General features: G+C 43.4%; 1 protein-coding gene across 1 annotated transcript in view; it reads left to right on the top strand.

Annotated features, from left to right (window-relative positions):
- Positions 1–10,201: 10,201 nt before the first annotated feature.
- GRIA2 (glutamate ionotropic receptor AMPA type subunit 2) overlaps positions 10,202–23,707 on the top strand; it is an 86,480-nt gene continuing 72,974 nt past the window's right edge. Inside the window, exons 1-2 of the mRNA XM_060279132.1 lie at positions 10,202–10,289; positions 10,970–11,110. Coding sequence (XP_060135115.1) covers positions 10,202–10,289; positions 10,970–11,110 — 229 coding nt within the window. The remainder of the gene's footprint in view (positions 10,290–10,969; positions 11,111–23,707) is intronic.

The following is a 23,707-nucleotide window of genomic DNA, read 5'->3' on the forward strand; positions in this document are numbered from 1 at the left end:
CAGCCACACCTGAGAAGGATACCTGCAGATAGCACTTGCCGTCTTCCTGGGACAAAGACTCAAGACCCACTCAGGAGGGTTTATGGGCCACATCCAATGTTCTGTTGTGGTGATGTGGGGAAATTTTTTAAAATTTTCTCCCCTTCTTTGAAGTTGATCATAGGAAAAACCCTGTGTGCCTGGTCTGCAACTGGTTGGACTAGTCCTGGTTGGACTAGTCCTGACAACTGGTTGGACTAGTCCTGACAGTCCTGGATCGCTCGGGACACCCAGTTCAACCTAGAGCAATCCAGGGCTGTTTCCACGAGTCAGGAAAAGCCCAGATTCCTTCTCATCACCCAATTCAGTTTAGGCTTTGGGCTTCAGCCAAATCCAGTGCTCGGCCCTAGCCATCTTTCATGGATTACAACCTATAATCTCAGAGTTTACCATACAGTTTTAATGTCTCTATTTAGTGTTGCTTCCAACCATATAATCTGGAATGCAAGAGCCCTATCTTTCCCCCAAATCCACAAAAATATCTTTCTGCGGTAAGATCCTAGCAATTAAAATCGCCATAAAGCAAACAGCCCACATTGTTTTCCTCACTTCAAATCTCCACACCTAAGTTTGGTAACAAGAGAGCAAGTGAGACACTGCTCGGAAGAAAGCTTTGACTTGCACTGTCTTCTTGAGGTCTGTAATTTCAGCCAACCAAATAAAGAAATAGCTATTACACAACTGAGATGAAATTTATCCAGCCAAGACTGCCATAGTGAAGAGCAAAGAAATGGGGTTTGTGTATCTGAACATTCAGGGTACAATGTCTTAATTAGATTACAGTTGTTTGAGGCCCCTGGAGGAGAATCAAGTTACAAAACTTTGTCAACTGACACTGATTCAGTCTTGCTTACCACGGAATTGCATTTGAGTTGTTTATTTCACAAACAGAACCATGTATTTCCTATTGACAGTGTACTTCAGCAAACAGAATGAGAATTTGTTTGTTTGCAATTATTGAAGATTCATCAAGTCCCAAATGCCATGGAGGGGGGCAGGTGCCAGGGGGGAGGGAAAATGTGCTTGAGGAATTTATTTATTTAACAAAATTTATATACCACTTGATTATAGTTAGACCTCTAAGTGGTTCACTAAGAGGATGAGATAAAGGTAAAGGGTAAAGGGACCCCTGACCATTAGGTCCAGTCCCAGACGACTATGGGGTTGCGGCGCTCATCTCGCTTTACTGGCCGTGGGAGCCGGTGTACAGCTTCCGGGTCATGTGGTCAGCATGACTAAGCTGCTTCTGGCGAACCAGAGCAGCGCATGGAAATGCCGTTTACCTTCCTGCCAGAGAGGTATCTATTTATCTACTTGCACTTTGATGTGCTTTCTAACTGCTAGGTTGGCAGGAGCTGGGACCAAACAACGCGAGCTCACCCTGTCTCAGGGATTCAAACAGCCGACCTTCTGATCGGCAAGCCCTAGGCTCTGTGGTTTAACCCACAGCGTCACCCACATCCCTAAGAGATAGAAGTACTCTAATAACTAAACATGAATTTAAAAATTTATTATTTTACTTATGGGACATTTCAAAGTTTTTTTTATTACAGAGGTACGGTGTTTAGCTCATTTCATACATGCAGACAGCAACAGCAGCTTATAATGTTGCCACATGGAAATGACTTCATGTAGCAAGCTACCAATATGAGGAGTATTTGGGAGAAGCCATGACTGTTTAAAGGGGTATGAACTGGAGAAATAATTCTTGGCCCTGATCTAGCAGGGGACATTCACAGGTTGAAACAGTGTATGCTGTTCTTGCTGGATTTTAAGAACTGGGTTCATACACAGAAAAATTATGCACATCCAGCTAAAACAGTGAGGCATTATATGCAATCCCCATTTACACTTCAGGGTATGAATGAGACAGTTTTTACATCTCCATCCTCCAGTTGAATTGGAATTACATGGGATGGTTCTCTTTGGATGTGCATTCCCTTTCGCTGTTCATGCACAACATTTTCTTACGAACTGAATCATGTTGGATTGCATAGCCAGATTTGAGCAATGGGTGCATGTCACACACATGACAGGACACACACACATAGATTCATCTCTCTTCAACTCACTGCTTCTCCAGATTCTAGAAGGAAAATAATTACCTTGTGCTGCAAACCCCTTTGAAGTATATTTTCCTTGTTAGCAAAATGACTGTTCTGTAATTATTGCCTACATGTTAACTTTACCGTCTTTCCATATGGATTTACTTTTCAAATTAACTCCTGTTCTTTTTTGCTCTCGTGCCTTCTTGATGGCCTTTGTGTTTATCACAAAGCATTTAATCAATAATGTAATAATTATTTTTCTCTCCTAAACTTACATAAGAGGATACATGAGAACTGTGTTCTCTGATATGCTTGGTAATACAGGTCTGAAGTGGCATCACTGGCAAAGGCTTGGAAGCAGAGTACATGAGGAAGACAATCATGTTTTGTTTTGCAAGGTCATGAACTATATCCCACTGCAACCATTTCCCTCTCACTTCAGTGAGGAGAGAAGAAGAAATTCAAAAGGATCCTTTAAATCAGTACCATGATTTGTCAGATTGCTTCTTATTCTTTCACTTCTTTAACTGCAAGCCACCAAGAGTGGCACCAAGACATTTCATATCTCCTGATTCCCATGGTTAAGTGATGGTTTTAGATTGCTCAAAATAGATGTTTTGACACACAGGTGTCTTCAGAATTTCAGATAACCTAGCACACTCTTTTTCCAGCAGTTGGATAAAAACCTTGCCTGTTTCATGTCCTTCAATCCCTAGGTCAACAGAACGAGACCAAATACAATTGGCCCATGTCATTATTTATATTAGCATTCCATTTCTGCCTGATTTTCTGCCCACAGGCCTCCAATTTAGCCATAAAACAGAAGACAGGCAAAAGCAGCACAAAGCTCCTTTCCAAGTAACCCACTCTGTCCTATGTGAGAAATACCATAATGAGTATAATGACCATTATGTGAGCTCTAAATGTAAACCCAGCTAGAAGTCTGGCAGATGTATTTTAGACCAGTTGAAGTTTCTGAGACATCTTCCAGGGCAACTCCACACAGAACATGTTACAACAATCCAATTTGAAAGGTATCAGAGCATGGAGGCAAAATCACATTTGTCCAAAAGGGGCTGTATGTAGTTGGTAAACCAGCTGCATAGCTGGGAATGGCCACTCCTAGCCACTGAGGCCACCTGATATTCCAGTGACAATGTTGAATCCAGGAGTACCACAGGCTACAGACCTGGTCCTTCCAGGGGAGTGCAAGTCTGTTCAGAACAGGCCACCTCCTCACCTCTGGGACTGGAGAACACATAACATTTCTGTCTTCTCAGGATCCAGTCCATCACTGCTTCCAAGAACCATTCTAGCATCTGAGCTAGATTGAGATGGAATGGAGAGAGAAAATTGGGCACCTGCAGATGGATAACACCTCACTCCACATCTCTTGGCAATAGCTTCCAGTGGCTTCAAATAGATGTTCAATAGCATGAGAGACAAGATGCAATAGCCCCCCATAACTGCTTTCTGAAAACAACCTTGAAAGCAGGAACAGAGCCACTGTAATACAGTGGCCCCAATCATCACCTCCTGGAGCTGGTCCAGAATGATATCATGCCAAATAGTAGCAAAAGTCACTAAGAGATCCAGGACTTTGAGCAGGGCTGAACTTATGTATCTCTCTCCTGACAAATGTCATCAACCAGAGCAGTTTCAGTGCCTGAAGCAGGATGGTGCATTTTCTTTTTTATGGTGATATGTAAGTAGCCGGCCTATACTTGTTCTAGCATCCTTCTAGGTAGGCTTTTCAGCTCAGCCTCTGGGTTGCCCCTGACTTCCTGCAGATTTACCATACTGACCCAGTACTCCATCTAATACTGGTTGCAATCCTAGGTCTTTCAGTCCCTGCATGATCAGCGGCCTAAAGCCCTGTTCTGACTGATTCTAGGCATAAATGCTGCCATCCTTTCCACGCACATCATCAACCCTGTGGATATTTGCTACGGCAATCACACATGAATAACACATGAGGTTTAAACAATGTATTATATATACCCGTAATATTTTTAAGTGCTTTCATTCCGACATTCATTCATAGCTTCAGTGACCATTCAAGACATCTGCAAAGGATCTCCCAATGGTATGCTTCCTTGCAGTTTAGCACTGAAGAAATGAGATACAAGGACCAAAGGGGGCACAGGTTATCTTCAGCTGTGTCAGCCCAGTTCAGACCCCTCCCACACAAAAAACAAAAAATCTAGGCCTGAATGGGAATCTGCTAAAGCAGCTATAAAGACCTCACTGGAATCCCTCTTGCTGCACTTCTGCAGCTTTATTTGTAATGCATCTGCTAACATGCTGCCATTTGCAAGCTCCTTGTATTGCTGTTAGCTCCTTTGTGGCTCTGGTTGTGACACCCACCATTGCCCCATTCCCTTCAGTATGCCATTCCTATTTTATACCCATGTACATTTTTTGTCCATTAGTTTGGATGCAGGCAATCAAAAAGCCAACATGTCTTTGTTGGAACTGGCCCATTGCATTTGCAATATCATGGTTGTGCCCCCGAAAAAGCCTTGGGAGAGACTTTATTATAAACAAATGGTGGCAATCTGTATTGGCGCTCTCAAACACTGCTGTTTACAATGGGATCGACGTCGTTTTCTGCACCATTACTGTAGTATAATCCTAATAAGCAATCTAATCCTATACTGTTCTGCGCAATACTATAATGCAATCCAATGAGATTATCAAGTGGAACACAAAGTGCTCATCTCAGCCAGAAGCTATATATTGCATCATTTTTCTTGTGGTCCCATTGTATTGCTTTATTCGTTGAATCATATCATACCACATCATACCTTCTCCAGCATTAAATCTATGTAAAACACTGATCTACGCTCTCCAGTTTATTTTAAAGAGTAATATGAAAAGGGGGCAGATGATGAACAATACAGTTTAATTAGAAGATTTTTCACAACGAAGTTGCCGGGGGGGGGGGATTTTTCAAGATGCAAAATGGATGGTAAAAAAATATGACCGCTTCTCTACACAATAAACTAAAAATAGCCGGAATAGAACCAATTTATGCAAGGAAGCTTCCCGCTGAGAATCTGATGAGAATTGACAAATTGGGCTAAACTATTTTGGATGAAGGAAAAAGCTATATACTTTTAAAAGAAACAATCACAATAACACTCTTGTCAATATTCAAAGCTATATTAAGAAAATCACAGAAAATGGTAAGAGTAAGAAGAATGTGAAAATCATTTCATTTCATGCTGAACTTATCCATTGGAAATGGGCCTTTCTCTGTATCTCATAAAATATTTACCCCATCTTTGATTTGAATTGATAATTAACAGACAGCATAAGAAAGCAAACTATGCTATATTAGAGAAAAAATCCTGAATAGTAAAGCTGCAATTCAAAAATGCTTACTGAGAAGACAACCCAGGAATAAAATAGTGTGGCACAAGTGATGGGTTGATCCTGGGCCACATTTCTTGATAACATCTGCAGGGGAAATGAGAAGTGTAAGAAGCAAAGCATGTGCTTGAAATCTCTCAAAGGACCTGATATATCTGTGCACACACCATACACTTAAAGCACTTTTAAAACAACATAAGAGGAATTTAATGTCACACTCATTTAAAGACATGTAATAGTGTGTATTCGTTCAAGAGAAAGCACAGGAAACCAGCATATTTCTCATGGCTGGTTGCCCTTCAGATTGCTGTAGTCCTGATACTTCTTGTTGCACAAACAGTTGTGCAACAAGCTTCCACCAGCACAACTGCTGTGCTGCTTTTCATATTGCATAGCCTTTATTTTTGCCCTTACACTTCACAACAGCCTTTGCACTGGCAATCAGAAAACATTGAATCCAGGCTCATCCATTTAAAGCGCGCGCGCGCACACACACACACACACACAAACATGAAAGAAGCCTGGGAACTGTAGCCTACTCCTCACAATTCCCAGCAACTTTAACAACTTAGAGTTCCCTGCACCTGTGGCCAGAATGTACCTGACTCTATGGACCACATGATTCTGGAATGCCCTCTTTTTAACACCTTATGTGATGATCCCTCAGTGATAATCCTCTTTGTGGCTCTGCGCCCCCTCCAATAAACAACTTGTGACCCAGTTCCTGCTGAGCGATGACTCTCCTGCACTTACTAGAGTTATGGTGCAATTCTTGACTAGAATTTTTGAAGTTAAATCTGGGGCAGTTGGGCCTGCACAATAGTGACCACCGAGGACTCATTATCCCTTTCCCCTTTCCCCTTTTCATTGTATGTCTCAGAATTATATTTTGTATGGAAATCAGAAGTTTTATCTTTGGGAGGTATTGTTCTTTTCCCCCATAACAGAAGCCTTAGGAATCATGCTGGCTCAAATATGGCACATCGGGGTTTTATAAAAGGCAAGTTGTTGCTGTCAGCTGGCATGCTCTCCAGAAAATTTATCAAATTTCCATAATATATCTGCTTTTGCAAAGCTTGTCTGCACTAATTAGTCAATGGCTGCCATGAAGTGGTACATCTATTCCATCTATTCTCCTAATTCAGGGCCCAACTAGAAATGGCAGGAGCAGCAATGGTTGTTGTTCATGTGCCTTCCCCATTTTTGTATAAAGTGGGGGGTTGAGGATGGGTTTCCAGAACAAAAGGATGAGCAGTTGACGGGTGTTGGTGAAACTTCCCTTCCTCTGCATTGTTGCCCAGATTCCAGCACCACCGACTCTTGTCTCTCAACCCAGCCCTGATTCCAAAGACAGAATATGAGAATATAAGGAAGCAAGACCTCTTGTTATGTGATTTTCTCTGGGATCTCTAAGCTTCCCTTGTTCCTGAGAGGACAGCTATGAGAAGAATAGCATGATTGGCTAGTGGGATCATGGTACACTTTAAATCTCCTACCTCTTTCAAAGAGAGATGGCCCAGCAATGGTGGGCAAAATACCTTTGTTCATTAAAATAAATCTCGTCAACTGCATTGTATTGTTGTCATTGGAAGGGAGGGGCTCAGTGGTTCAGCCAATAATGTAGGAGCTTCTCCTATAGGATCAACCTTTTTCCTTGCACGCGTATCCTGAAAGTAAACTCTGCTCCACCAATGTTTGCTCTGCAAATCTATGGGCATATTTTAGTTTAGGAATGAGCAAATCTTATTTCTCTCAAAGTCTACATTCTCCCAAAGACTACATTTGCTCAGGGATAATCTGTCAGGGGCCACACACTGGCAATGTGGGGCCGTTGCTGTTTTTCTAGAAAAAGAGGTGCTGGAACTCAGAATGAACTGTTGCTTTAAACACCTCTCTTTTTCTCTGATAATGGCAATGATGCTTACTTGAGAAGAAGAAGAGGAGGAGGAGGAGTTTGGATCTGATATCCTGCTTTATCACTACCCGAAGGAGTCTCAAAGTGGCTAACATTCTCCTTTCCCTTCCTCCCCGACAACAAACACTCTGTGAGGTGAGTGAGGCTGAGAGACTTCAAAGAAGTGTGACTAGCACCCAGCTGCTGCATGTGGAGGAGCAGAGACACGAACCCGGTTCACCAGATTACGAGTCTACCACTCTTAACCACTACACCACACTGGCCCTGTGCCAGAACTGAGTTCCAACGAGTTCCAGCTGGGGGTAAAAGCCCTGGGTAGGGCCAAATGTGGGTGGGGCTGAAGCCAAAGATGGATGAGGCCACCCTCTTTATATCACCACTTATTCCTTTCTCTTTCTGACATTCCCTTTTGTCCTTCTCTACTGCTGCCACTTCTCTCTCACCTGCCCATTTCCCCCTCCTTGGCACATGAAATTAGGACAAGGGCTTCACCAGCTTAGGCCACAATTTGCCCATCTGTAACACAGGTGGTGGGTTGTGGCTCCAGCAAAATAAGAGCTGTACTGTTCTTCCATCACACTAAAGCAGAAGTGGGTTTTATTGTTCTTGCTTTATGAGATGCATCCATCCATTGGGAAGGACCTAGACAGGGGCAAGCCAGTGGACAATATTATAACTGTGGCTCCCCTTACACTTCTCTGGCCACAGTTCCCTACTTGATTTTCTGGGAAGAAAACTCAGTGGCACTTGCTTTATTTTTCCCTAATGAGTATCTCTCACCAGTAGGAGGGAGGATCTCTTCACTTGCCAGGTGCCTGATTCAGTAGACAACCCCACACCTGGCCAATATTTTTTCATCTGAGAAAAACACCACAGGTGAAGGCAAAGCCTCTGGTAAGCTTTAGCAAGGCAAGAGAGAATTTGTGCTTTAAAATGAATGGAGTGAAACATCTAGTGCATGCAATTTCACTGCAGCCCTGAATAACATGACAACACTTTAGGAGACTGATAGTGGGTTGTAATATACTCTGGAACCCAGTTTCCAATTTTGCACCTTTCTTCTTTTCAAAAAAACTTTTTCACAGGTAGACAGAAGCTCAGTAATTATGTTCTGCTACTAATTTTCAGTTATATGTTTGGCTATGGATGTCTCTCACCGCAATCTGAAGCTACAAGCTCACATTATTCATTTATACTTAAAGGTGATATATCACTATTACAATTCCCCAGTACACTCTATGATATTAAACTACAGTAATCAAATAATAAAACAGACAAAAATACAATAAAATTCCATTATAGACAGATGGGGGCCTCTTTCCAATTGCTTGCAGGTTAAACCTAATGCATATTAATCTACTATTAATCTGGTGCCCCACAGCAAGATGAACGTGTGGTGTGCACCTGTGGGTCTGTGTTCATATGAGCATTGTGGCACCTTTCCTGAATGTACAAAATGTCACAGCTAAACGTGGGCGTGTATGCAATGGACACGTGCAATCAAATGTGTAAGAATGTGTGCTGAAGGGATCAATATTCGCACTGCCTTTCCTTTGAAGCTCATGAAACTCCAGACAGCTGTTTCTGGGAAAGAGAATGTAAGGTAGCTGAACCCCGTTCCTACTTTTTTGACTCGGTTTCCCCACCTTTCAGAGCAAGAACTTGGTCTCAGTGGAAGAGTGAAAAATTCTGGCAGACCAGCTCTAGCTGGTGGGCGCTGATCTCCTTTCGCTCTTTTTTTAAGACGGCATTCTCCTACCCGCCAACGCGTCTGATTTTTTTAAAAGAGCGATTAGCATGCAGAAAGCGAGCGAGCAGCTCCTCCTCCGACCAAGATGCTCCTTGAACCGTCCGATTTGGGGGAGCGGGGGAGGGGAAAGCAAGCAGCTCTGGGAAGCAGGCCGTTTCTAAGTTACGCTTTGGCACAACCAACACCATTCTGCTTCTCTGGATCGGAAGCCTGATCGCTCGCAATAGGTGGGGAAGGCGGGGGTGGCAGAAACCGCGATTGCCCGGTGAAACGAGAGAGAGGGGAGAGAGAGAGAGAGAGAGAGAGAGAGAGAGAGAGAGAGAGAGAGAGAGAGAGAGAGAGAGAGAGAGAGAGAGAGAGATCTTCGCTGCAGCCATAAGGGGCGCGGAAGGGGCTGCTTTGGACCGAAGCCTGGCTGTCTTCCGCGGCGCTGTCCGTGGTGCTGAAAAGGACCAGCCTCTTGGCGAGCCCAGCCGCCCCCAGTAGCAGCAACGGTGCCTTGGCCAAGGCGCGCCGAGCTCGCGCGCGCGTCCAGGCCTGCGCGGGGAGGGGGCGTGCGGAGAGGGGGGGCATAAGGAGGCTCTCTCTCCGGCGGCGCACGCGCACGCCGCCTCTTCCCTTCGCTCGCCTTGCCTGGCTGTGCGCGAGTGTGCGGTGTGTGCGCGCGTGTGAGTGTGTGAGTGCGTGTGTGTGAGGGCGAGAGAGGCAGAGCTGGGCGAATGCGTGTGCTCGCCGGCGAAGGAGCTGGATGTACCGAGGCGACGACAGCGCAAGAGCAGCGTTGAAAACGGCATCCCAGGCGCCTCTTCCCTTCCCCGGGCTGGCCTCGGGAGCACTGCAGCAGCGGGCCAAGGCTGCTTCTCTATCCACCCCCTTCTTCTTCCTCCTCCTCTTCCTCCTCCTCTTCTTCTTCTCCCGCTGAGGGCTCATTTCCAGCTCTGGTCCTTCATCTGCTCGCCCAAGATGCAGAGGATCTAATTTGCTGAGAGACAAACGAGCAAGGGAGGAGAAGGCAGCGGCGGCTGCAGCAAAGGAATATTCTGTGGCTTTGTGGATGCTCTACTTTTCATGGCAATGCAAAAGATCCGGCAGATTGCTCTCTTCCTGGCTCCTTTGGTTTGGGGACTCATCTGGGGGGTCTACTCCAACGGCATACAAATAGGTGAGTGGCCCCGTCAGAGAGGATATTCCGTTAGATGAGATTCTGGCACACGGTCACCACTCAGGTCCAATTGCCGTATTCATGACATGCACCCTTAAATCCAGCCTTCTCTTGCTGGAGTGGAGGGTTGCCAAAAAAAAAGAAAAGTGCCTTCATTTTAGTCCCATCGCTTCCCCACCCCCCCATTCTTAAATCCAAAGGTTACCCATCTTCTCGATTCCCATTCCACTAGAAGCAACTCCTTTCCACAAGACAGTTCATGGCTTAAAACTAAACACTTCACTGATGACATTTGGGAAGGTGCAATCCACATCCCTTTAAAAACAGGATGGGGAAGCCAAAACCTCCCACCTTTCATTGCTCTGAATGGAGCTGGATTGCACCCTTCATGTGAGGAAGGCAGCATACCATGTGCTTTCAAGATATTGCCCCCCTTCCCCTGCCAAGCTCGGTTTGGGTATCCAGACCCTGAAGGGGAGAGAGAGGGAGGGCTGAGATTTTAGGATATAGACCATCCCTAAGGTCAGTGAAACTGGCAATCTGAGGCAAGTCCCATGGCAAATCAATGAAGGTCTCTTTCCCTTCGTGAGTCTGGCAGCGCTACTGCCGAGCCTGCAGCACTGATGTCCTCTCTGTGTGTCTCTCTTGTTCTGTCTTTATGTGTGTTTGTCATCCTACAGGGGGGCTCTTCCCCAGGGGAGCTGATCAGGAATACAGTGCATTTCGGGTAGGGATGGTTCAATTTTCCACTTCAGAGTTCCGACTGTCGCCCCACATCGACAATCTGGAGGTGGCCAACAGCTTCGCTGTCACCAACGCTTGTGAGTCCTGAATGTTCAGTTCATTCAAACCCTCCCCATCCCCTCCCCAGAAACCCTTTGCTCCTGTGTTGGTGGAGTTATGGCAGCAGGTGCTCTCGTGCAATAGGCAAGTGTGTGTCTGAGTGGGGTGGGAATCGTGACTTTGGCATTCAGCTGCTCCAAAGAGCCTGGGAGGGCTTGTGGGGTAGGGTGTCAGGGGATTAAACTATGGAGCATGCACCCACCCACCCACCCAGCTAAATTTCCCTCTGGAAGATGGTTGCACCATTGCCTGCTCAGGGTGGTCCTGCTCTACTCCTGTCCTGCCACTCAACCCCCTTCAGACCAGATCGTACCATCTGTTTTGCATTTTGGCTAGAGACTTCCAAGGATCTCTCTCTTGTGCTTTCAATGTATTACATAAGGTTGGCTGCAGTCATGACTGATGGTGGTGTAGGGAGGACCCCACCCTGCTCCATAATGGAAGCCCCCATGGGCCCTGCCTAAGTGGGGTGTGCTCTTATTTACCTCTGCATGCATTCTGACTGAATGTCATGTCAACCCTTTCTGCATGGGTATTTGCTTTGTGAAGGCGGGTCTTTCTTCCCTGGAGAAATGCTTTAGAGATGCAGGGAGAGAATGTGGGGACAAGAGCTTGCAGGACAGCGGTATTTGGGGCTTTCTTCCTGCCTTTCCCAGCAGATTCAGGGACACCGGCTGCTTAATCCTGTCCACTGCTAGACATAGTGTATATCTTCACCTTCCCACAGCAGAGTATACTGGGAAGATGAATATTCAGCACACCATCTTTCCATAATAGGGGGAAAGACATTTGGCACCAGGTTCCTCCTCTGCCTACTCTTCTAAAAGCAGTGTCCAGAAGCATGCCGTTGTCTCACTGGGCAGAGTTGGTACACATATGCAGGAGGAGAAGGAGTGGGCAAACTGGGAGGGGTGGCAAGATAGCATCCTTGTACAGTACATGGTTGCACATGGCATGGGACCATATATCCTGAGCCTGTTCACTGCCTTGTGAAGGCTGCCTCAGTAATTCACAAGTCCACATTCTGGCATATGCCTTATGCTGAGAGAGAGAGAGAGAGAGTCTATAGGGATGTTTCAACCCCCAAGGCCTCTCTTGGTGTAGGAAAGGGTGCATAGCAAGAGGATGATTGGGGAAGCAGCAAGAAAGCTGCAAGTGGATTGTTGATTCTGAACAGCAATAGCTGCAAGAGGCACCGATCAGCCATTTTCCTTTTTGCAATTCTCCATATTAGAATTACTCTGCCCCATCCCTTTCTCAATAAATCACAGCACTCAGGAACATTTCCTTGATTTGGGGGAAGGAAAGCAACTGAAGAGTGAGCACAGAGTCCTGCATTTGGGGTAGAAATGGCTCTTGTCTGTGTGATAAGCCTGCTACAGGGAACATTGCTTTTCTGGAACAGCAGGCTCCTATGACATAGATTCAGACGAATTTTTAGTATATACAGTATGCACATGTGACCAGCCTTCCGTCTCTCACTTGGCATCATCTTGATATTTCTCTTTTGTAAGGCTCAGAGGGTTTTCTAGAAGGCTTCAGTAATAGGCACAATGTAGCTATTGCAAGGGTCAAGTAGCAAAAATAATACCATCAAATCCGAAAATGCTCTGTTTTTCATGAAGTTCCTCAGCTGGAATGTACATCTCCTTAGGGGATAGATTTGATGTAACAAAGAACAGTTGTCCCTGGCACTACCAAAATGACAGCTATGAAATTAATTCATTTTTTGTTTAAATCATCCAGGTAATGGGAGGGTGCCTTGATTAAATTTTTGTTCAGTTCAATAGAGTCTCATAGGATGCTACCCCTTTGCTATACTGGTGGTAAAAACAGTAACTGAATGGGGCTTAACTAACATTAAGGTCTGAATCATTGCTCCCATGCAATGCAATGTAACCGCAAGAGAAATGTAATTCTGTCGGTTTGTGCTCATATTGAAATAAGAACAAACGGATACCTCATAACACATGACTGTAAGAATAAAGGTACAATATCTTAAAAATTGAAAGCTGAGCAGGGGAGGAGGAGACTGAATGAAGTGATAGCCTGAGCAGAAAAATCGCTGCCAGCTAAGATGATTAGAATTGCAATTTGTCATACTGTCTTTAAAGGAATGTGTTCCATTCTGTCCCCAGTTGATACAGGCATTTTCTAAGAGGGTGATGCAAAGGGTTTTTAAAGCCAGGAACTTGAAGAAGGGGGAGAACAAGAACAGGGATGTGCCCCACATGACCCCAAAGCACACCCCACACATTCAAAAGATTAGGGAGTTGATTGCCAAATGCAGCTTCCTGTAATGAAAATGAACATTCCTATAGGAGGGCTGTGTTATAGCAGGGGCAACCATTGCTCCTGTGGCATTGTTGAAATGAACTATTCTGTTGTGGCATAAGCTTTTGCAAGCAACATCCCTTTCCACCCTATTCATTAACTTTCACCTGATGAAGCAGGCTGCTGCCTCGGAAAGCTTATGGAAGGAACAAATGAGTAGTATTGCTGAAGGTTGAGGCCTTTCAAGGCAGAAGAAGGGATTTCTAGGAAGGAATTACCACTGCTGTCTTTTTCCTAGAAATAGAGTGCTGCTATTGAGATCTCCATGTCACTCAGATAATAAGGGGACGTTGGTCTGCAATATTAGGAAACAGAAAGCTAGTACAAACCATTTTAAAAAAAGAAATCTTTAAGAAAATAGAGAAAGGATATGTTATGGGGGGAAAGCACAGCTGTCACTTCATGTGATGGTGTGTGTTTTTAAAAGGGGTGGGGAACCAGTGATTCTCCAGAAGTTGTTGGACTCCAGCTCCCGTCAGGTCCACCCAGTATCAACAATGGTCATGGGTAGAATCATAGAACTGTAGTGTTGGAAGTAGTACCACGAGGGTTATCTAGTCCACCCCCCTGCAATGCAGGGATCTTTTGCCCAACATGGGGCTCGAACCCATGACCTTGAGATTAAGAGTCTCATGCTCTACTGACTGAGCTATCCCAGCTGCCAGCAACAATACCTGGAGGCCCCACCTTTGTTTTAAAGTCTGAATTTGGTGGACAGTTTAGATAAAAGGCACTTGTAAATGTAGACAAGCATGTTTTATCAAATGACCCATTGGCCTAATTCAGTAATCTGTTATTTTTTTATTTTTCCCAGCACCATAAATGTACATGATGCTTTAGCACATAAGAGAAAGCCAGGTCCCTGCCCCAATGGGCTCCCAGGCTTGACAACAAGGAAAACAGAGGGCAAAGAGGAAAGGGAGGTGGGAAAATATTAGACTAATCATTAAATTAGTGTGGTAAATAGAGTTACAAATACTTAGACTTCATTGCAGTTGCCACTGGATGTTCAGTTTGGGAAAGAACCTCAAACAAAAGATGGTTTCAAGGAAGGAAGTAAAATGGTTTGGCTGCCATTTAGGTATTCTGGGATGAGAGACAGCAAAGGAATAAGTGGCCAACAGTGGTAATGTTTGAGGTCATGGGCAGAGATATATTGGGAAAGATGGATGGGGGGGGACAGTTTGGGAAAAGGTTATGGAGCCCTTTAAAGGTTAGGCATTTGTGATGGCATTGGGAAGGGATTGGAAGTCAGTGTCGGAATCTGAGATGTGGTGCAGCAGTCATGATGCAAATACAGAGCCTTCAATACATTCCTTCTTTACTTCAATGGAGGAACCACACTCACACACAAAAGGGAGGAAGTACACTGACTTGCAATGCAGTACACTATATTTTTCAAGAAACTGAATTTCAAAAAATCCCTCAGCACTGTTGATTAGATTGTGAGATCATTTATTAATGGGAAAGCTTTCCCTGTTATATTTCATCTTGGCATTCTTGGTTTAGATTCTGCATTTTCAGAATACTAATTTTGTATGAATATGTTCACCAACCTAATGCTGCTTGGCCTGCAATCTACAAACTGGTTACTCTAGCAGCAGGTTCCTGATTTGCTCCTTGGCCTACAAGTGGTTTCCTCACCTGCTCCTGGAACATTTCGGTGGCAATTAACTGATAACTAATCTGGATATTCTAAATCACATTTATTATAATATAATAAAATAAAATAAAATAACATAACATAACATAACATAACATAACATAATATAAATGCCAGTGCCATGTCATATTTAAAGTAGGAAAACTTGGGTTGGAATTTATTACATTTTAATATTAATAACCTGATGTTAATATCAAATTTAGTATGCCTGGTGGTGATACCTAACTGAAGACCTGTTCATAGTTTGTGGAGCTTTTATTTGCTGTCATGTTAAGCCTTAGATACTAGCCATCCCTGCTACAAACACACACGTTGTAAATTTTGTTGGAATGAGTAATCGAGTATTTGTCCATGAGTTAGTGATTTCCTTCAGTCTTTCTAAAAGCCAGTTGGCTAACTTGGGATTTGGAGCAAGTCCCATTGAATTCAACTAGAATTCAGGTAGAATAAAATAGTTAAAAGAAATGCTATCAGCAAAAAATGCTGGTGTATGCTTCCCAGAAACAGGTGAGATCATTGGCTCAGATGTTTGTCTCAATATCTTAAACAGAGCTTTTACAGTAGCACCCTAGGACTAGGAGGGGCCTCCGGGTAACAGACTAACAGACACTTTAGGACTAGTGTTAATTGTTGACTGGAATAAAAGCAGATCAGAGGATAGAATTCGAACCATGTGCTGCAGTAGATCAGGTGCAGGGAACCCTCCAAATGTTGCTGAATTACAGTTCCTATCAGCCCCTGGAAGTGTGGCCAATTGCAAGGGATTATGAGAGTTGCAGTTCAGCATTATCTGGAGGGTCAAAAGTTCCTCATGCCTATAGTAGATAATTAATTGCGCTTACTTAAAATGGTTTCAGATTATTTCTTGGTTAGTACTGTCAGTAGCAAACAAACAAATATGTCAATAGGAACCAGTCTAAAATTACAGTCAAAGCTTTCTGAAAACTGACTTCCTCCTAAAAAGGCATTCTTTTAGGTCTAGTTCACAACTGTATGCCACTTGATGACTCTAGACTTGATTATGCACCCTTCTAATGGTATGAACTGATGCTACTGAAAGGCAAGGCACCTGCGATGACACCTGGTGGCATGTATGCATGCAAGTCATTACTTGATGGCACAGTCCTCATAAACATGTACAAGGAAACCACCCTTGAGTCTCTGCTGAAAAGGATTCCAAGATAGCTTCAAATGAATAGGTTGTGCTAATGATATTTCTTCAAAGCCAGACTTCAGTTAAGACTGCAATTCTAAGCATGCTTACTAGGAAGCAGGTCCCATTGAACTAAGTGGGACTTACTTTTCAATAAGCACATTTAGGGTTGGACTACAAGACTTGTATGGGCCTTTTCCTGGTCATTTTCTCATCCTTTGAAATCTTTTCCTCATGTTTGAGGTGGTTGCCTCAGCTAACTTTTATAAAAGAGCCTACAGGAAATTATGTGTGTGTGTTGCCCGTCAACAAAACAGAATACAGTGGTACCTTGGGTTAAGAACTTAATTCATTCTGGAGGTCCATTCTTAACCTGAAACTGTTCTTAATCTGAGGTACCACTTTAGCTAATGGGGCCTCCTGCCACCGCCACGCGATTTCTGTTCTCATCCTGAAGTAAAGTTCTTAACCCAAGGTAATATTTCCCATTAGTGGAGTCTGTAACCTGAAGCATCTGTAACCTGAAGTGTCTGTAACCTGAAGTGTCTGTAACCTGAGGTACCACTGTATATAAGAGTAGCTAAAACTACTTAAAATGCTTCCAAATTTTGGTTATGATTAAGAACAAAGTTTAAAAAGGAGAAGTCAAAGATCTCATGAAAAGATATATTCTGAGGAAAGTAGATTTGGCACCATGAAGATATTATGGGGCTTGGGCAACTGGAAAGCCTTAGAGAGGCTGCTTAGTGTTAGTACGTTGACAATGTTTGGTAACTGATATACAGTGATACTTAGGCATTTCACTGTATGTGACACCTACAAGCTGGCTTAAGTTCATATTTAATGTTTATGTTTTCCCAGTTATCTTCCTGTCCTATGCAAACATCCATGCTTACAAGTACCATTACTAAAACTCCACCCCCAAAGATTATAATAATAGTAATTTATTATTTATACCCTGCCTGTCTGGCTGGGTTTCCCCAGCCACTCTGGGCGGCTTCCAACAAAATATTAAAAATACAATAAAACATCAGACATTAAAAACTTCCCTAAACAGGGCTGCCTTCAGATGTCTTCTAAAAGTCAGATAGTTGTTTATTTCCTTGACATTTGATGGGAGGGCACCACTACCGAGAAGGCCCTCTGCCTGGTTCCCTGTAACCTCACTTTTCACAGTGAGGGAACAGTCAGAAGGGCCTCGGCACTGGACCTCAGGGCTGAGCAATGGGGGTGGAGACTCTCCTTCAGGTATACTGAGCCAAGGCAGTTTAGGGATTTAAAGGTCAGCACCAACACTTTGAATTGTGCTCGGAAATGTACTGTCTAAAATGATCTAAGATGAAAGTGGTAATGTACCATAATTATCATATTTAGGGATATAGAAATTATGTACTTGGCAAAAGCTTCATATTAAGACAGTGCTACCCTTTTACAAGACACCCATGTACTTTAGACACATCAGTTCTGTACATACTGTCCTGACAACAATTCCCATTGAGCTCAGATGGAATTTGGACTTGCTTCCATCGGAAGAGCCCATTCACAAGACTGCAGGCAAATGAGGCGTCCAGCAGATGGCAGAGTGCTCCTAGTGATAGGAAGGTAGCTCTAATTTAGTCACTCGGTCTCTTCTCTATCAGCAAGTGAGACCTAAGACGTGACAGTACAAACCTGTAGGCACAATGTTTGCTTACTGTACATTGTATGCGTGGAATACACACCCTCAGGCATGTGTCGAGAGATTATGTATTTGCAATGTGCTTTAAAGTGGGATTAAGTAATCGGCCTAAAAAAATATGAAAATTGTAAGAACAATAATGAGAATCAATGTATGTAGGGGTCAGTAAATTATAAGCCACAGGCCTTGTGCTCTCCATGTCCTCTTTGCCCTGACACCTTTCCTTTATGGACATTTTGCACCTGTTCACAAAGCGATGGGAAACAATCACCCAGCAGAGCTATGTTTTGCAGTGGGGAGAACTGGTTCATGAAATGTGCACATACGATTTCTGGTGAGCTCAGCTATCTAACTATGTTTGGTAGTTAACATGCAAAGCATAGGAGCAAACTCCTAGGGGCCATGGGGGCTTTGGCACCCACAATAAAATATTTGAGGGAGCCAGGCCACCACAAAGTTGATGGCCATTCCTATTCAAGTGGTGTGTGTGCACGGCGTCATATGATCCATTATGCAGGGCGGGGCTTACCTGGGCCCCCACAATATTCTATTCAAGTTGGCACCCCTGATGCAAAGTGATTGAGGAATTTACTCTATGCAATATTGACTACCGTGTTTCTCTGAAAATAAGACACTGTCTTACATTTATTTTCCCTCAAAAAACCATACTATGGCTTATTTTCAAGGGATGTCTTATTTTTTTTATTAAGTATGGTACAGTTTAACCTACAAGGTTAAACTGCCTATCACTATGGCCTATTTTCGGGGTATGGCTTATATTCCTTGAATGCTTGAAAATCCTGCTATGGCTTATTTTATGGCTACATCTTATTTTCGGAGAAACAGGGTATATTGAGTTGGTCTTTTATGACTACCTAAACAATTAGGTAAAGGTAAAGGGACCCCTGACTGTTAAGTCCAGTCATGGATGATTCTGGGGTTGCAGCGCTCCTCTCACTTTACTGGCCGAGGGAGCCAGCGTTTGTCCTCAGGCAGCTTCCAAGTCATGTGGCCAGCATGGCTAAGCTGCTTCTGGTGAACCAGAGCACACAGAAACGCCGTTTACCTTCCCGCTGGAGCAGTACCTATTTATCTACTTGCACTTTGACGTGCTTTTGAACTGCTGGGTGGGCAGGAGCAGGGACCGAGCAACAGGAGCTCACCCCATCACGGGGATTTGAACTGCCAACCTTCTGATCGGCAAGCCCTAGGCTCTGTGGTTTAGACAACAGCGCCATCCACATCCCTGCCTTAACAATTAAGAGTTGCCCAAAGCATTAAACCACACTTTAAATATAGATATATGTGAGCAGAAACTTTTCATTATTAAAAAGTCAGAGTTTAGCTTACCACTGATGAAATGGGCAAGGATTGATGGGAGAATTTGCACACTGATGCATGGCATAAACCAATAGCTACACAGTTTTCTTGAACTGGATTGTTCATTTCAATAAAATGAGGCTTTTCACCCTTGCTTCCCAAATATGAGCAAGCAGACCACCTCCCATGCATTCCACATTGGGCCAAAAGATTCCTGCATCGCAGGGGGTTGGACTAGATGACCCCCATGGTCCCTTTCAACTCTACAATGCTACATTTCTATGAGTCCTTGTGTGGAACAGACCTGTAGTGGTTCGCTACGATGTTTGGCCTCACCACTAAGTTCGCAAGCTCACTTTTGTAACTCTTTCACAGCTGTTCCCCTCACAGCTGTCTCCCTCGGCTCCTCTCCCTCCACAGTTTTCCTTTTCTCCCACTTTCAATTAGTATTCTGCTCCCGTGTCTTTGCTGGGACAGAGGTTACTCTTCCTTTTTGCTCCTTATCTCTCATTTGCTGCTGTGTGCTTGCCAGCCACTCTTTCCTCCCTGTCTTCCTCTCTGCGCATTTTTGCTGCTGCTATCACTCTCGCCCACGCCCACCTGCCATCTTGCAGTGTGTCACTTCTGGCTCCTTGCAATCAAAATAAATGAAAAAGAAAATATGTCTCCCCCTCTTTAGATTTTTTTTCTATAGGCAAAGTAATGCAGATTTGATTGATGAATTAATTGGCATAATCATGACTTACAAACTATGGCTGCATTTGCACGGCAGGTTATTTTATTTTCCCCGATGTTTCACTGACTGTTATATTTTCCACATTATAATTTGAGCTTTCACGGGATGTAAAATCCACTTGTGGAACTTTATTGGAATACAGCAGAAGTTTAGCATGCATTTCTTTGTTATTTACTTCCAGAAAAAGACCTGCTTGCAAATAATGAGCATTAAACTTGTATTAAATAGAATTGAGCACAATACTTGCACTGTATTTCACTGTATTTCTGGAAGTGGCTTTTATGTTCTGTGAAGGCTCAAATATGATGCAGAAATTAACAGGAAAGTGGAATAATTTGCTGTGTGAATGCAGCCCCTGGCTGCAATGCTAATCCCATTTATAAGGGAGTAAGTCCCATTTTATTCAATAGGGGTCACTTTTGAGTAGACCTGATAAGGATTGTGCTGTTACATTTCTTTGGTTGAGTTACAGTCCTTATTAGAATTAATAATTTCTGGAGCATATCCAGTGCTTCATAGCACACACCCACTGAAATCCATGGACGTAAGTGACTTAAATTCGAAGAATCTATTCTATGACAAAGTAGGATATCATCCATAACTTATATTCTACCAGCAACAGAATGTCCATTGAAGGTGCATTGCATTTTCCTGATATTCCATAAAATCCCAAATGGCATACCAGTTATTGCATGGAGATACCTATTTTTTCCACTGTGTGCATATCATTCCTGTCCCTTGTGGAGGATTTCCTTACAGTGTGCAATAACAGTGTTATAAAAGTAGACTGTTATTTTTCCTATGGTAGTTTCAGTGTGGAGGTGATATATGTGAGATCCTATAAGTCAGAATGTGCTAGTGTGAGAAAAGGTTGAGCATTACAATTTTAAATCAAAGCTTACAGCTCTGAAGGGATCTTTGCACCAAGACATTCTGACTAAGGGAACGCTGACTCATTCATTCCAGAGCCATTGGGTACATTCCAGCAGGAATCCCATTCACATTTATGGGAGATGCTCAGAAGCACCTCTTGAGAGGTGGGCAGGAGAATTCACCATGGATTGAGTCCTTTATATTCATTCAAAGTCTGTGAGTTGAATCCAGGTTGGGTTAGTAATCCTTTAAATTCCGATTGGAAGCAATGTGCTTAAAGTGAGTTGTGACCAACTTCTCCTGCTGATTTCAGTGAGATTAAAGCTGCAAACCAATACACACTTCATCTTGTTCAACTCAGAAGAGTTAGAAGTATAGGACTGCACTGTTAAGCACAGCTATATTCGGTGCTAATCCTGGGCACAGTTTCCTGGGAGTTGGCTCCATTGAACACAGTTGGACAGAGAAAACATAAATAGGCTTAAGAGAAGCTCCAACTCAATGCATATCAATAGCTGGGTAAGGTCAAGGAGAAGGGAAATCATTGCTATTCTAGAATACAAGGCAGCAGACTGTATTGTCAAGATTCAGTAGTAGCAGTTTAAATATTTTCAGGCAAAATATGAATGGCTTCTTTGAAAAATGGCTCAAAAGTAAAATGTTTATTGGCAGCAGTAAATACTACACGTTTCTTTACTTTTTCAATAAAAATATATATGAAGCCATGGAGGGGAATTATTGACTGATTTATGCAGACTGATTTATTTAGAAAAGGGATTTATTTAAAACCCTTGAATCCTACCTTTCCAAAGCTCAAGGCTGCTTACCTAAAGCATATTACAGCATCATTTATTTAAGCAATCTCTGTTTCCTTTTGTGCTGCTTTTCAGCTGGGCAGCTGGGCGGGGTTGGGGGAATTTATTTATTTATTTATTTATAATATTTATTTATAATTATTCCACTCCACTCTCCAGCCCAAAAGGCTCCCCGAGTGGATGATAAATAAAAAGAGAGTTATGCAAGTACTTCTACATAACAGCATTGGCAATATGCCAATGGAAACATTTCTTCTACTGTAAATAGCAGGTGTGGAGGGCCCCAATCCATATCAGGACCATGGAGGGGTTAAGGGATAAAAGATCTCCTCCCCAGCTATGATCCCAATGCAGCTTGCCATTCCACACTGGCTATTTATTTTTATTTTTTATTTAATCAGCATTAAACATGTGAGCAACATCAGATCTAGCCTAGCCCTTATTCAGCCACCCCTTTGGCTACTAAAATTCACTGGGCATTGTCGCCAGATTGTGAGCCTCTAGATTTTTTCCTCTACGCAACATATTTTGCCTTTCTCCAGCCTAATGCCACCTTTTAGCCTTCAAAACCCCTTTCCTATGCAACCTGTTGGTTTGGCAAGCTCACGTGTGATGGTGAGTATTTGAGTAATGGAGGATGGGGATGCTGCAGTGATCTGGCCACATGCTGAAGATGAGATCCTGGTTTTGAATAGCAATTTGCTTGCTGTGATTAACTCCCCAAGGGTTTGAGTACTGGATAAACAGGGTCTTCATGCAAGACTGAAAGCCGGTCATAATTGAGACAAGAAACCATACTGGCAAGAACAGTGTTATCATCACTGGTCATGAGCCAATAGCTTTGATGCACATGAGGGGCGCCAGGGGTTGTTTGTGATCAGGGCAGTATCTGGCACCAAATCATGACCCACATGTGCAAACACCTTTTGCTTCCAATGCTCAAATGTACTTGGTGAATAGCTAGACACTGTGCATTTTTAGCCTCATTTTTCCAGCTGTCTCTAATACCTCTTTGACAATTTGTGTGGTATTAAAAGACAGTTAATTAGCTACAAGTGACTTATCTTCCAGGAAGAAAAGTTGTGGGTGTTTTCCCCCTATTTAAAGACACCATCAATTGCACACCTTTGATTTAGTTTAAAACTGGGACCATGGAAACATATTTAATTACTGGGTAAATTCTGCAGTTACACTAACCTTGCAAGTCAGATGTAATTAAAAAATAAATTCTGCGCTTCACGAAATAATGCTGATTGCTTAAACTACTTATAAAGATGTGTTGCTTTAAATCCATTAAAGATTTGCCATAGCCATCACATACCAAATCTAGGACATCCCCACCATGCCCTGTCTACCCAGGCCGCTTCAGTCTGCTGTGCCGCCCCTTGTCCTCTGCCTGACTTTTGCTGGCTTATTGCTGCTGCCACCGTGAAGCCAAGATCTACTCTGCCAGGTCCACCATGGCTTCTGCCATACTTCCAGAGGTGCATTTCCAGAAGTGCGGCCCAGCTTCTGAAGTATGTCAGAGACCATGGTGGGCCTCAGCGAGCGTGCCTCAGTGGAGGCCTCACAGTGGCAGATGAAGTGGGACATCCAGGATTGACATCGGAAGCCAGGGTGGCTTCTATCAATCTGGGATGTCTCACTCAACGCCAGATGAATGGCAGATATGCCATCAGAGTTGATGGGGGAGGTAGGAACCCCAGTTCTGGATCCGCTTTCACGTACCCTATGTCATTTGCTGTGGTGGCCAGAACAGCACTGTAATGTTGCCTTCAATAAAGCAATGTTTCAGCAGCAGCCATTCACATCTATGGGACAAAGAGATGGAATATCTGAGTGGAATATCTGAGTGGGGCTACTTCTGCCTCTTACTCTAGTGACTGAAGAAAAGCTCAAGTTTTAGCCTTTCTTGGCTACATTTTTTGATTTAGTGCCATAGAACTAAATAGGATTCATTGTTAACTAAGTCACTCTGAGTTGCATTGTTCTTCCCTTCCTTT

Source organism: Zootoca vivipara, chromosome 9 (genome assembly GCF_963506605.1).
Source record: "Zootoca vivipara chromosome 9, rZooViv1.1, whole genome shotgun sequence".
NCBI lineage: Eukaryota > Metazoa > Chordata > Lepidosauria > Squamata > Lacertidae > Zootoca > Zootoca vivipara.